Source organism: Gouania willdenowi, chromosome 8, assembly GCF_900634775.1.
Source record: "Gouania willdenowi chromosome 8, fGouWil2.1, whole genome shotgun sequence".
Taxonomy (NCBI): Eukaryota; Metazoa; Chordata; class Actinopteri; order Blenniiformes; family Gobiesocidae; genus Gouania; species Gouania willdenowi.
In genome coordinates this window covers 29,044,985-29,059,482 of record NC_041051.1, presented here as the reverse complement: position 1 = coordinate 29,059,482, position 14,498 = coordinate 29,044,985, and the positions used below count along the sequence as shown (strand labels likewise).

General features: G+C 37.5%; 1 protein-coding gene across 1 annotated transcript in view; it reads right to left on the bottom strand.

Annotated features, from left to right (window-relative positions):
• Positions 1-8,143: 8,143 nt before the first annotated feature.
• LOC114468484 (cyclin-dependent kinase 5 activator 1-like) overlaps positions 8,144-14,498 on the bottom strand; it is an 8,411-nt gene continuing 2,056 nt past the window's right edge. The window contains exons 2-3 of the mRNA XM_028455412.1: positions 10,439-11,036; positions 8,144-9,499 (exon numbers count right to left, since the gene is read on the bottom strand). Coding sequence (XP_028311213.1) covers positions 9,008-9,499; positions 10,439-10,951 — 1,005 coding nt within the window. The 5' untranslated portion in view covers positions 10,952-11,036 and the 3' untranslated portion in view covers positions 8,144-9,007. The remainder of the gene's footprint in view (positions 9,500-10,438; positions 11,037-14,498) is intronic.

Below are 14,498 nucleotides of genomic sequence, written 5' to 3'. Positions count from 1 at the left end.
CATATTGATATTCGTACATTATAATTGATCACCATGTATTTATTCTAAAGCAGGGGTGTCAAACTCATTTTCACTAGTCACACCCACATCTTTACACCCCCAGCTGACCCACGTTTAGGTGCCTCAACTGCAGCCACTGTTGGTCTATTCAGTGACTCTCTGCTGCCTCACTGTGGTTCAATTGAAAACTATCTCAAATATTTTATCACAGTCATCCATCCATCCATCCATCCACCCATCCACCCATCCATCCATCCATCCATCCATAGATTACTTTTCCTGCTCCCATGCTTTAGGAGTGCATTAAATGAAGTTTCCACTTTGCCCCAGAGGAAGAGGTTTCACATTAGCTTTTAATAATAATAATAATAATAATAATAATTAAAAAAACACACACACAAGGTCGTGCCTGTGAAGATTTATTTTAATACAAACTTTCTGTTACAGTTGATCAACGTGTTCTTAGTTCTCACATACATATTATTCATACATCCACAGAGTAACAGATCGCAGTGTCAGCACTCAGTAACACTAGTCTTTGACTTTTGTTCAACAAAGATTCTTGTTTACACGATATTATGATTTATTTTTATTTATTTATTTTTTTTTAATGCAAAAAAAAGAAAGAAAACACAACTTTGTTGTCAGTAGAAGCTTCACATGTTACACAATAGCTTCGGCTAATGTAATATGGCACATTGTCATGAGTTCATGGATGAAGCAAGCAGGACTATAACAGGAGTTTAAAACCGTTTCCTACAAAAACATGGTCATCAATCACTTCTGTGAGATTATTCCCACAAAGCATACAAATTAATTGAAGAAATGTTACATTAATTCTATGTATGTCTTGGACATGAGGAAACACTTGCAGCATGGATGTGTGTTCACTGTGATTGATTGGGGATCAATACGTTTGAGAATTCTCTAAAAGTAATATTGCACTTTTGTTGTGTAACACGGACAATAACAGTAATTTCAGTGAATTTCACATTTTTGAAAGTGATTTTTTGTCATTTTTTGTCTCACTAAAGAGGCTAAATAAACAATGTTTAGTTAGTTTTGCTGCGGTCTCTCAAAATATAAAGTCTGTATGGGAATTTTAACTTCATACATGAGAGCGATACACTTATAATTAATTAGTTAGTTTCAGCTGAAATCAGTTTCGAACCAATCATTTTATTCGTGGGTAATACATTTTTTGAGGCTTTGAACCAATAGCTTCTCACAATTTCTTGTAATATTGATGTAGACATGATCAAGCATTGCTTTCAAACTTCAGAAGCTAAATTAGTTTGTGGGCAATGAGGAAAAAAGGACCCTGTGCTTGAAAGTTGACCGTTCAGGAGCAAAAGCTAACATTTGGTGTTTATTGCAATTTATTCAACTCAGTGAGTTTCTACCCAGCCAATGAATAGTCACATTCTATTCCAGTACGAATGTGAGTTAAAGCGACAGCCCAGTTTAAACAGATTGTCGCTATCACTGGGAGTTGCAGTTGAAGCTGTGTGAGTTTAAACCAGGGTTGCCAAACTCAAGAGCGTCCCATTCTACTTAAAGTAAGAGTTCAATCAAAGATCAGTCCTGGAGTCTTAAACTCAAAATAGTTTGGGGTACATTCAACCCAATTTGAGGAAATAAAAACATTTTTACCACTTTTGTGCCCTGTGTGGACATTATTCGTCAGTCACAAACATCTGAAACATTACAATAAATTGCTCAATGAATCTTTTCCATGTCATTTTAACTCTTAAATTGGAAAAATTAGATGCTATGATGTGCCAAAATGGACCGCAGGCCTTGATTTGGATGTGCATTAGTCTTTATTATCATTACTTAGTGCAGTTCCAGATATCTGTAACACTCATGTTTGAACACCTTATGAAATTCATATATAGTTGTTTACATATGGAAGTGTTAAAGATAAATAAGGAACTACTGTATAATGCAGTGTTTTTATGAACTTGGCTTTTTGTGGCCCCTAAACTCAAACTTTGACACCTCTGGTTTAAACACTTGGTGAAACTACTCTACTAAATGTGTCAATTATTCATTTGTTCAGAATACTACCTTTGTTCACAGAAAGACTTGCTTTTAGAAGTTTTAATGTTTGATTTTAGGTAGATAGAGTAAAACCTCTCTTTAGCCTTTTAGCCGCTAAGCTAACATTAGCAAGTTACGCTTGTTACTTTAGCCACATGGCTGCTGGAATCTGTTGCTAAGTACGTCTGTAATTCACAAATACCAAAAAAAGAAACAAAAAAAAAAATGCGTTAGCTTAGCTTTTCTTTTTGGTGTTTTAAAAACAGAGATGAAAGGTACATGAAAGCAATGTTTTTGCTGAGGAAGTGTGGCTAAACATAACCCTAAAATGACATTAATATGCTTTGTTTTTCTAATGAGTTTTACGTGCTCACATTAAAGTTCTACGTTAGCATGTTAACACATTTACGAGTCCGCATGAATACACAGAAGTAGGTTACACCTAAAAGATGTCAGTGTTCTGTGACCCGTTCTGTGATTTCACCATGTCAACGTGAGCTCAGAACTTCTACACGAACATGTAAAATCATTTAAAAAAAACAAGGTATGTTATGTCACTTTAGTGGCTCTGTGAGCTGGAACAAAATATTCACATTTCGTCATTAAAGGAGTTTACGTGCTTGCACATAAAACCTTTACGTGCTTGTTTGCTACGTGCGCACAAAATCAGGCTAGTGAATAAATACGTAAAGTAGGAGACATCAAAGGGATGCCAGTGTTGCTATTGGTTGATGTTGACTATGTACGCGTTGATAGGGCAGTCACGTACTGTAATATGATGGGTCAGAGATTTCGATGCAACACTGGCATCACTTCTGTATGACATACTCATTGTATTTAAGCACTCACATGAAACTGTCTATGCGTTCACATAGAGAAAACTCATTTGATAAAAAAAAAGACACTGGCCGTCATTTATCAACCTTGCGTGAAAAAGGGTGCAAATGAGTTCACATTTGCTCGTATGACAGGAAAAACATGTGATTTATGAAACATTCGTATCTGATCAGTCCCAGCGTACAAATGATAAGATGTTGATAAATGCGGCAACTGAATTCGATCGTCATTAACCTTGTTACGCCCTCCTGTTTCAGAGGCCCCGCCCACAAATGAAGCTTTTTCAAGATGAAAACCAGCATCCTCACATCTGAGGTGGAGAAAAACAAAGATGTGCTTTTTGACTGTGTGAGAACTTGACTTAAAGGAAGTTAATTTAAACGCTCTGTAGAAGAGGATCAGCTGCTGAGCAGTTAAAGTCCGCCCTCCTGTGTGAGCTGAGAAAAAACTTCACAGCAGAGATCCTGGAGTGACACACGGAAATATGACATTTATATCTATCTTCTCGCTGTAGGCAATAAATATTACATTAAAATAAATTAAAACAGTTTAAAAATGACTAAATGTTGTCCCTTGTCTGTGTTTATGATGCCTTCAGCCAATTTAACCTGATTACTGCAGCGCATTTGTAAAAGTTTAGGGAACTATTTACACTTAAAAGCATGAATGAGGTCCTACTTCCTCCGTACAGACCGCAGTGATGGGCTGTACACAGGAAATAGAACCGCGTTTGCCAAGACAGAGCATAGCAGCGCTGCATCCTATGTGCGTGTGTGCAGAGTTTAGCCGTGGTGTTATACAGTATTCTGTGAAATAAAAACCAAAAAGGTGGTATCAGTAACATGGACTATTAAAAAATGTATTTTATTCAGTTTAATTCATTCTAATGATCTGTTTTGATCTGTTCTGAATGTGTGTCTGCTTATGCTCCTATCACAGCTGAGGGTACGAATAGTTGATAAATGAGGGCCAATGTATGTTTTATAGAAAACAATGCTGGAACAAGTAAATGCAACTTGTTCCTTTGTAAAGCGCAGAGAATAAAAAGCCTGACGGATGTTACAACCATTTCAACTTGTATCCACGTTGTTCTCTTCACTAAAGCTGGATGATTCACCTAATACATGAAGTGTAGGAAAACAAAACTTTGTCCGCGTTCGGTTTAATGCTAGCATAAAGTTACATAACCCTAAACACATTCTATGATGACAACAGAATTGCTCGTATGTCAGTTTTAAAAAGATGCTACTTGTGTTTTACTTTTGCTGCAGGTAAAAACGGCTTGAATATGCATGTGTTTGACCATAGATACTGTGCCTGTTCATCTCACCAGTTTCAGTTCTGGATCGCGGCTACATGTTTGTTTTTGCAGCCTGGACGGTGATAGTGATTGATCACCTAAACCCATAACCTGCAGTGTAGGGACACCCAGCCTGTGGAAAACATGTGACATTCGGTTACAATAATACACGTTTAAAATGCAGTCCTGATTATTCAAAGAGGTAAATCATCTCATAAAGATCCATAACGCATGAGGAAAAGTTCCAGATTTAGATTACACTTTAAAAGTGAAACAAAGCATTTCCGTGGATGCTGAAAGTTCCCAGTTTCGCTCCTTCTTCCTTTCCTTTTTAAAGACAGTTTCTCTTCTTCACTTCATGTTTCATAAACACAACATTGTGGAAAAAGTCTCACTTTTGATCCGCAGTCACAGACATAGACACATTTGGCTCATTTTCTTTGTATGTTTTTTTTTCTTTTGTTTTTGTTTTTTGTATAAAATAAAGAGTCTTTAGAATGATATGGCACAAAATCTCTGCCCTTACAGAACTTTCCTCAGCTAGACTCAGCGATGTGACATCAACAAGGTAGAACGCCTTCATCAAAAACAAATCATCAAACTCTCAATAAGGGCTGCTTATTTCCTTATTATTCTGCCTCTTTTCACTCCTCTATCATGCGTTGAATCTGTGGTGAATACCAGGGGAGCGAAACTAGTCCATGGGAATCTTTAGAGAATTCCTGATGAGGTCTCATCATGACAATTATACTAGAATCAAATAATTTGTGTCTTACAATCCAGTGTAACTGAACTCAATCCAAAGTAACTGAAAATATTTGAAATTTCAACACAAAAAGGATTTAAAACTCAGATTTTTTTTTTTTTTCTAAACTCTGGTTGTAAAAATGGTGTAATTGTCATTTTCTTGATGTTCAAATTGGTCATTATACTACCTCAGGTTGGAAAATCCCATTTTTGTGGCCTTCATAATGCCAAAAGTGGCCCATAAACAGCAAGATTCTCCATGTCAGCTTTCTTGTTTAAGACCAAAAAAACAGACTACAGTGTTATTCTAACACCCAAAATATTTAACTTCACACTTTAGGAAGTGAACCAAAATTATGGCTGTTTAAATATGTTTATACTTTCAGTGGTAAATTGAACCAGGCTTTAATTTCTTGACACTGAACAGTATTAGTTATGAGTAAAATCAACTATATAAAGTGTTGTTCTGTGTTCATTTTACTACGACAGTGTATTAGGGTCACATTAAGATAAAATAAAAAATCTGAGCACTATAAGCTGAAAGTTGGTTATTCTGGTTATTAAAGTTATTCTCAGAATTTTAAGACTTTATTATCAAAAATTTACGACTTTATTTTCAGAATATTTAATTCTTGAAATATTACGACTTTAATCTTGTACTGCCCACATTTTTTATTTCATTTTTATTGCGGCCCTAAAACGCCATCATATTAAATTAACTTTCAAAAGTGTTAAATCGACCCCTGAATTTGGGTCAAATACACACCTTTAAAGTGTTAAATGTATGGCACACAGTGTCGGATTTACTAAGATCCTAAATAATGAGTGCTAATTAGGGCTGGGTGATATATCGAGATTCAGGATATATTAAGTTTTCTATTTTGGCAATATAGAAAATCACAATATTGCCTACATTGATATATATATATATTTTTATAGCGTATTTTGTATCAAAATATCTGTTTTAGGAGTTGTTTCTTTCTCTACTTCTCAGAACAGCATGAAAAACAGTTAGATGGATTTCTGAGTGAGTCCTAACCCAGAGCTATTACTAAACAAGCCACACTTTAGAACGCACTCACACGTGCTGTCCCTTAAAGAAGAAAAAAGCCTGAAGTGGAACATATTGTGCAGCTGTTTGTTAGTGAATGTGTCTGTGAATCAGCAAATTTAAACCTGTATTGTCTTTCTGGTAAGATTTAAATTATCGAGATTCATATCGCATATCGCCATTTTGAGAAAAAATATTGAGATGTAAGTTTTGGACCATATTGCCCAGCCCTAGCTCTAATCTTTGTTAAGTTTTGGAGAATTTAGTGGAAGACGAGACTGAAAGAATTCTTGAATCACAGCAAACAAATGAGACTAAAAGCAGGATAAACACCATCTGAGAGAAAGTCAATGCTGTGGGGAAAACAAGAAGAACGACATTGGAAATATAAAAAAAAAGAACAACACATGGATGGATAGAAGAAGAGGACCGGAGGAGAAAGTAGCTCAGAAATGCTGACTCAGCAGAAAAGCGGCCTTCTCTGCATGGCCTTCGCTTCTGCCTACGTCTGCTCGTCCAACAACGACTGCAGCCATCTGTGAGTAAAGCTGTGACATTTAAAACGTGCTAAATGTGTGTGCTACATTGATTTACTTGCGTCTCTTTCTTCTACTGTGTGTTTTGCGTACATTTTTACGCGCACAAACCTTTCGTAAATCAGTGTTAAATCAGCACTGGCATGGTTGCGGTGTCTCTACCCTGCATGTCACATCACTTAGTCGAGCCTTTAGCATTTGACGAGGCGCGGTGTGCCCAACACAAAGCAGCATGCTGGGAAACCTAAAAAAGCTCACATGCATGTCATAAAAGTCGGTGAATAAGTTAGAGAGTCTTTGAATATCAACTGAGGATTGTCCCGCCTCTGATTCGTACCGACAGAACGATTCTGCAGTGTTTTCAAAGTTTCTGCTTCGAGGAAAAGTTGGTCGATGTGAGATGATGCAAAGGTTTCTTGACGTTAACGACAACATGACAGCGTTGCTTTGGAAGAAGTCACATCCATCCATTTATTCAGAGCGTCTCGCCGCATTCCTCCACAACTTAATCAGATTTTCAATTTTATTTTTCAACAGAGGCAAGTGTCGACAGGGGGAAGTCACGAGATCCGTTTGTCCTCCGTAAAACAAGCACCATCTTTTATATTTGTTGTGCGACGCACACACACACACACACACACACACACACAATGCAACGCATTCTTTCATTCCTTCGTTTTGAGGAAATGTGGAAAAAGAACGAAGAAATAAGATCATGCCCTTTGTTAAAATGTGTCTCCCAGGTGGTCAGTATTGCATTTCCCCTTTACTTCTTTTCCCACAATAATTACTACTTGGATGTTTAAACTGTGCCTTGGTCGTTAGTACTTATGACTTATTAAAAATACATATCCAGTGTCCAAATTCAAAGGTATTCCATGTGTATTCCCTATTGGATCAACATTATACCTTTTTTTGCTAAAAACTCCATCAATTCATGCTTTTTACATGATATAAATAATGGATCAAGATAAAGTGGAGTCGGCATTAAGCAAGTGGTGCAAAGATGTATAAATCAACTCCATGCAGTGGGATTAATTTGTATATAGATACAGTACCTGAATGTTGGATATTATACACATATAAATCATGTGAGGTGGTATCATACTGTATATGTGCATATATGTATTATTTTTTATGTGTGTCATAATTTTGTGTTGTCTGGCATCTCGTAATCCAACGGATTAAACTGATCAATATTTCAACTATTAAGACATTTTATTGAAAGACAAACAAATATGCAAATAAAATTTAGTTTGAAACTAGTTTTCTTATGAAATCTACAACTACCTCTTCTACCTCTCTAGCCAATAGTTTTACCACAGTGGGGGCCAAAAAAATGTGATTGTCTGAATCGAGGGCCACTTTTTTAACATTCACCCCAGTATTTAAAACATTGAAGAATTTAAGAATTAAGAAGAAAGGTTGTGTGTGTTTTTGTCATTGCTTTGTTTGTTTTCTTCTCATTATGTATGTTTGTTGTTTTGTGTTTCGGAATCATTTTGCGTATTTTAGTCATCGTTTTGCAGTTTTTCTCTCACTTTGTGTGTTTGTTTTCTGTTTTTTGTCATTAAGTGTTTTTTTTTGTTGTATTTTGTGTGTTTTTAGAGTCATTCTGTGTATTATTTGGTGTGGTTTTGTATAATCTTCTGCCATTGTGTGTGTTTGTGTTGTAATGTGTGTTTTTGTCATTGTTTTGTGTGTTTTCCTTTCATTTTGTGTGTTTGCTGTTGTATTGTGTTTTGGATTCAATTTGCGTACTTTAATCATCGTTTTGTATATTTCACAGTCATTTTTGTACGTTTTTCTCTCATTTTGTGTCTATTGTTTGTCTTTAAATGTGTTTTTAGAGTCATTATGTATATTTTTGATGTGGTTTTGTATAATACTCTTTCATTTTGTGTGTTTTTAGTTGTTGTAATGTGGATTTTGGACTCATTTTGTGCGTTTACTTTTGGGGGCCGCGAGCTCAACGAGACCTGCTAGCATAAAAATATGAAGTATTAGGACTAAACTACGTTCCAAAGTGAACTGAGCCCTGAGAACTTGATAAATGGGGACAGACAATGAATAAATAAATAAATGAATGAATACATTTCTACAGTGACATTAGACTAAATGTTTGTGGATGAAATGATGGATTAAAAGATGCTGGATTAAGAAAAAGTTTACATCGTAGTTTTGAATAATTTGTAACTTTGACCGTTCAGAAAGTAGAAAAAGTTCACCCTCTCTCTGTGGCTTTTTTTTCCTTCTTGCTCACATTAATTTGCTTGTTTACGTCAAACTTTTTCAAGTGGAAAAATGCATTACGTGTCGACCTTCCATCCAATCGCAGTCATGCTAATAAATACTGCTTTCTTTGGGTGATGCTGTCCCAGTTGAGATGCCAGACAACAGTCTACGCAAAGCTAGCGCTATACTGCATTGTGTTTGTCTTCAACCTGTGATCTTTCTACCTGACTATCCCCCTCCCCTGCCACCCGCTCCCTCCTATCGGTCAAGGCCTATGAGGAGTTTGGTCTTCTCCTCCTCTTTCTTGCTCTCGTTCTTCAGGTCTGCAAAGACCTGGGTGAAGAAGTGCGGGTCGGTGTTGATCTGGAGCATTTTGCCGCTCATGCGGTTGATGATTTCCAGGCAGCGGTCCCAGAAGGCATCCTTTTCGGCCTCAACCAGGAAGGGCTTCAGAGGGTAGGAGATCTCGTTGCCCATGTAGGAGTAGGAGAGGTAAAGGCAGGTGAGCAGCGACGCCTGCAGCTCACGCTCCGACACCACCTCGGACGAGACCACATCGCGACACAGCATGTAGAGGAAGACCACGTTGGCTGGAGTGATGAAGCCCTGATCCTGCCAGCCCTGGAGGAGGAGGGATCGGTCGACGCTGCGCAACCACAGCACGGGGTCGGTCGGGGAGAGACGCTTCAGTTTGTAGCAGCGACGGCACAGGAACTCCCCCAGGCTACGCATCAGTTCACTGGTGGAGGCCTGAGTTTAAAATACAGAGAAAGAGAGTCAGAATAAGGACTAATCAGTGGAAGTGTTGTTAAACTTAGGGCTGTGACTTTATCATGTTAATTGTGATTAATTAATTATGGAGAAAAAAAAATTACGCACTAAAAAATACATAACAAATATACTGGCATTCTATCCAACACCCTTCAATGACCAGTTAAGGTAACGTGATAGGTGCACCACATGACCTAAACTGGCCAATGAGGTGCTATGCACTTGTACTTCCGTTTGTATTAATACGTCAACTATGTTATGGACTAACTAACCCTAACACTATACGTTACGGACTAACTATCCCTAACTGCACGAATATGTGACTTCCGGTAATGTCATCTTTTGTACGGATAGAATGCCGGTATATGGATACATATTACGTACTAGGAGACACTTTGGGGTTTTTTTTGCGCTCCACGCAGCGCGGAACCTTTCAAGAGTTCTTGGTGTACCAATAATACTGACGCACAAGCTTCTCAGCTTTGTTGGCGTTAATTTTGGCTTATAAAAACACTGGATTGAAAACAAAAGTCCAGTTGCGTGCAAATTGTGCAAGAAAGAGTTTACCACCTTAATGCTAAACATGGAGCGGCTAGCACGGACGGTGCTAACTGCAACATGCTTCGAGTTTTCTGTTTCCTTACTAGCATTTTCTTCAGGAAATGTAAATATTCTAGTTTCATTTGTATTTTCCATTATTTGGAGATTGGCAAAAGTACACTTTGTTATGTATCAATCTTTTGATCTGCCACAATAATCATTTAAATAAAAATACCTCAAGTTTTCTCAGCAATTTTTAGGTGAGAAAAAAAAGAGATTAATTAGATTAATATTACAGAGCATAATTCATTAATCACATATTTTTTAAATCTCTTGACAGCAGTCCTTAAACTACACAGGAAGTTCTGGACAGCGTACCTGGACGATGACGCGTTTAGGCGTTCCGACAGCAGTGGACGCCTGGATCCCAGAGCCTGTGAGGGAATTCTTCTTGCCCACCACGGTAGCTACGTTGGCGAGGGTTTTGGAGGTGGGCAGGAGGGAAGAGGTAGTGGTGGCGGTCACTGACGGGTCCTGGCTTGACGTGTACGACGAGAGGTTCGCGCAGGACTGAGACTTTTTCAGCTTCAGGCTGTTAGAGTCCGAGTTGGCAGAGGAGACAACATGACCGTCCGGGGAACTCCCTTTCCCGCCATCGCCGCCTTCTGACTGCAGCTTCTTGGAACCCTTCCTCTTCGCTGATACAGCGACGATGCGTTTCCATGGTAACACATTGATTATGGAGGGGCGTTTGAGGGACTTAGCAGCCGTTGCAGCATCCTTAGCGTTCTTGCTGTTCTGGACTGCCGTGTAGTGGCCCACAGTGGCTGGGCCGTCCTCAAATAGGGCCGCCTTACGGTAGCTGGGGGACAACGATAACACCGTGCCCATCGCGTCTATAGAAGGTCAACTCTATAACGTGAGGGAGGGAGCTCTTTGATTTCCAAAAAGGTCTCACGTCTGCAGATGATTGAACCTGTCAGAGAGGAAAAGAATAAAACAGGCTTTATGAATAGCAACTCAATTTATTAGGTATATGTATATGAGTTGTTTAATGTGTATTACTGTTTTAACTGGCACCGCTAATTTAGATTTTTTAAAAGATAGATTTTTGTACTGGGAAGACTTCTCAGAGAGGATTTGACCTTTTAGCTTTAAATCAGTGATAAATGTGTATTTCTTTGCTGTAAATTAGTTAAAAATGTCAAGGGTTATATATAACAGCCTTGTCTCTCATCTATTTGTTTTGGTTATGTTCTCAATTACTAAAGTTCAATCAATTACAATTAATCACAATTACTGAGCCTGAAATAAATAACCTAATAAACATTAGCATCTCTTATGATAACAGGTCCTAAGTCAGCTGTAAAATACATGTTTTTTTTTTTTCTTTTTCTGTCAATATACCCCTTGATTTCAATGCTGGAAAGCTTGATATCAAACATATTTTAATCACTGGTGACTAACTACATATTTGGAGAACAGTCCATAGAACTGTAACATGGTTCCCCAGTTTTTATAATTGACAATTTTTATAATATTTTCAGGGTAGTTACAATTACAAAGTTAATTATCTGAACTCAATTACAATTCAATTATGATTACGACAACAACAGATATTTAAAGTTAACTACGCTATAATTGTAATTAATTATCAATTATAATTTACTTAATTTTTCATCAAACCCAAAGTGTTCTCAGATAAGAGAATTTGACTTGCCTTGCTTGTTTACCAAGTGTTTTTTGCTGCGTTTCTCCTGCGATGTTTCAAGACCGCTAGCAACAACTTTCCTCGCTTTAGCCTGCAGGCTAGCTTTAGCTTTGAGAGGGATGGGGCTTAGGAGCTAGCATGCGCATGCATTAAACAACTCAAAGTTAGTATTAATAATCGTTTTTTTCCCGTGTGTGCGAAGCTTTATTCTTTGTAGATATCCTAAATTGTGGAAGTTTGTTTAATATAGCAAATAAAACATGTGTATAATGACAGTCTTACCCTAACCCTTCTGTCTCTTTCTGTTACAGGTTATCATCAAGCAAATCCTCAAAGCAGCGGTCATAATGCATAAAAATGTGGTGTTCCACAGGGACATTAAAGCAGATAACATCCTGATTTCCAACACCAATGGAACCCCATCCGTAAAGATCATTGACTTTGGCTGTGGTGATTGGGTCAAAGACGTGCCCTATGAGCGGTTTGCTGGTTGGTGTTTAATTCTTTTCTTGGTTGCACATCTTAGATTCCACAAAATTTCCTCTTTGACTCTCGTTGTGACTGCTTTTTATGTTCCATTTGTTTTTGATTCTAGGTACACTGATTTTTGCCCCACCGGAGTTTCTCCTCCATAAGAAGTACCAGGCTGAACAAACCACGGTGTGGCAGATCGGGCTCCTCCTTCGTAACCTGTACCTGCGCCACGCCTATGGCACAATGGAACACATAACAGGAGAAACACGGCTCATAAACCGTCTCTCTCTCACTGTAAGTCATGCAAACACAAACACTTGACTGTACTGTCCAGCAGGGGTGTCAAACTCATTTTAGTCAAAGTGGTTCAAACCAGTATACTAATGGCATAATAAGCACTAAATAATGACGATTGAAAACATTTTACCTTTGTTGTGCTAATAAATGAAAGTACATTCTGATTAGTGCTGTCAATAGATTAAAAATATTGTGTGATTAATTAATCTCCTTTTTAATCTCACCTAACATTTGCTGAGAAATGCCCTCAACTTGAGGTATTTTCATTTAAATTACATTAAACTACAAATTGGGCTTCGTAAAGTCATTTTTTTGTTTTTAACAGACATTTCCATTGCTCCTTGCTTTTTCTCTCCTTCAGATAATAGATAATAAATAAAAACAGACTCATCAATCACAGCACTGTGAATTAGCACATCAAAAATAACATTATTAACAACTCATGGATTTATTCATTTTGGCTCTGAACCCTGTCATCTTGGCCACTCGGTATACTGTGGTGTCCAAAGGACCGCTGTCTGTGCTAGCTGCTACATAGTTAACATTGAGGTGGTAGAGCTTCGCTGGAAGGTTGGAGGCTAGCAAAGCTCCGCTTGCACAATTTGCACACAACTGGGCTTTAGTTTTCTATTTTTTTTTACACTAAAATTTACTCGCACAAAGACTTCTCTACCGTTGTGGCCGTTGCATTAGTATTGAGTATACCGGGAACGTGCGCAATGAGAAGAAAAAATAAGCGATTAATGGTGTTAATTTTTCAGTGCGTTATTTTTTTCCTGTAATTAATTGACAGCCCTAATTCTGATTTTATTAAAACTGTGGCATATGAAAGGAAAATCAGTGCACGTGCACCTATAACAGTCTTATATACTATGGTGAGACCTAGGGATGTAACGATTAATCGTAAGGCAGTTAAAAATCGATTCATAGGTATCACGGTTGATATCGATTTTCTGAAAATTGAATCGCAGTACTTTTTTTTAACCAGCAGAGGGCGCTATCCACAAGTGTAGGCGGCGGGCGGAGTCTGCTAATACTTTCTTTCTGGCCGCCTTCTACTCTTAAATATGTTAATAAATGATTCATTATCCCTTTAGCACCGAAAGAATATCTGTAATATTACTTGAATATCTGTAAAAGTCACGTTTTTCTATTAGCTCTGTCTGCTAGCATAGCTTCTCTTCTTCACTGCAAGATATCTGCATGTCAAACGACCACTGTGTTACCAGCGCCCTCTGCTGGTCCAAACAAATATGACGTAAATCAGTTTTTTTTTTGTTTTTTTTTAAAGTCCAATTGTTAAGGCACAAAATACATTTTCAGTTGCACTTTTAAAAGAAAAAGAACTATTATGCAGTTTTGCATTGTTTATTATAGAACCAGAATTTAAATTAATAGGCTTCATTTTCATTTGTATTATTCCTTTATTTATTTCATTCAAGATTTATTTTTAGTTAAATTGCATTGTTTTGAATAGTTTATCAATCAATTATTTTGACAATGAAAAATAAAAGGAAAATAGTACCGTATTTTCAAAAAAAAAATTTGTCTACGGTCCCATTTTGTAAAATAAATCGTGAGAGAATCGTATCGTGAACCCAGTATCGTGAATCGAATCGTATCGGGAGTTGAGTGAATCGTTACATCCCTAGTGAGACCCTTTTGGTCAAATTAGAAATAGCAGTTCCTTTTTGAATCTTTGACACCCCTGATTTATAGACAATCAGTGTTCTAAAATCTTCCTTTCATTTTACTCTCCAGTGGGAAACTCCTTTGTGGTGGAGTGCCTGAGGCCAGATCCTGACCTTCGAATGGGGTTAGAGGAACTGCTGGATCACCCGTGGTTCAAAGTTTGAAAAAAACTGCATGAATTTCCACACCGGTGTATGTGTGCAAATATACAATTAAACTGTAAATATGTAAATAAAGTGCAAATATATTCTCAATCAAATCTGT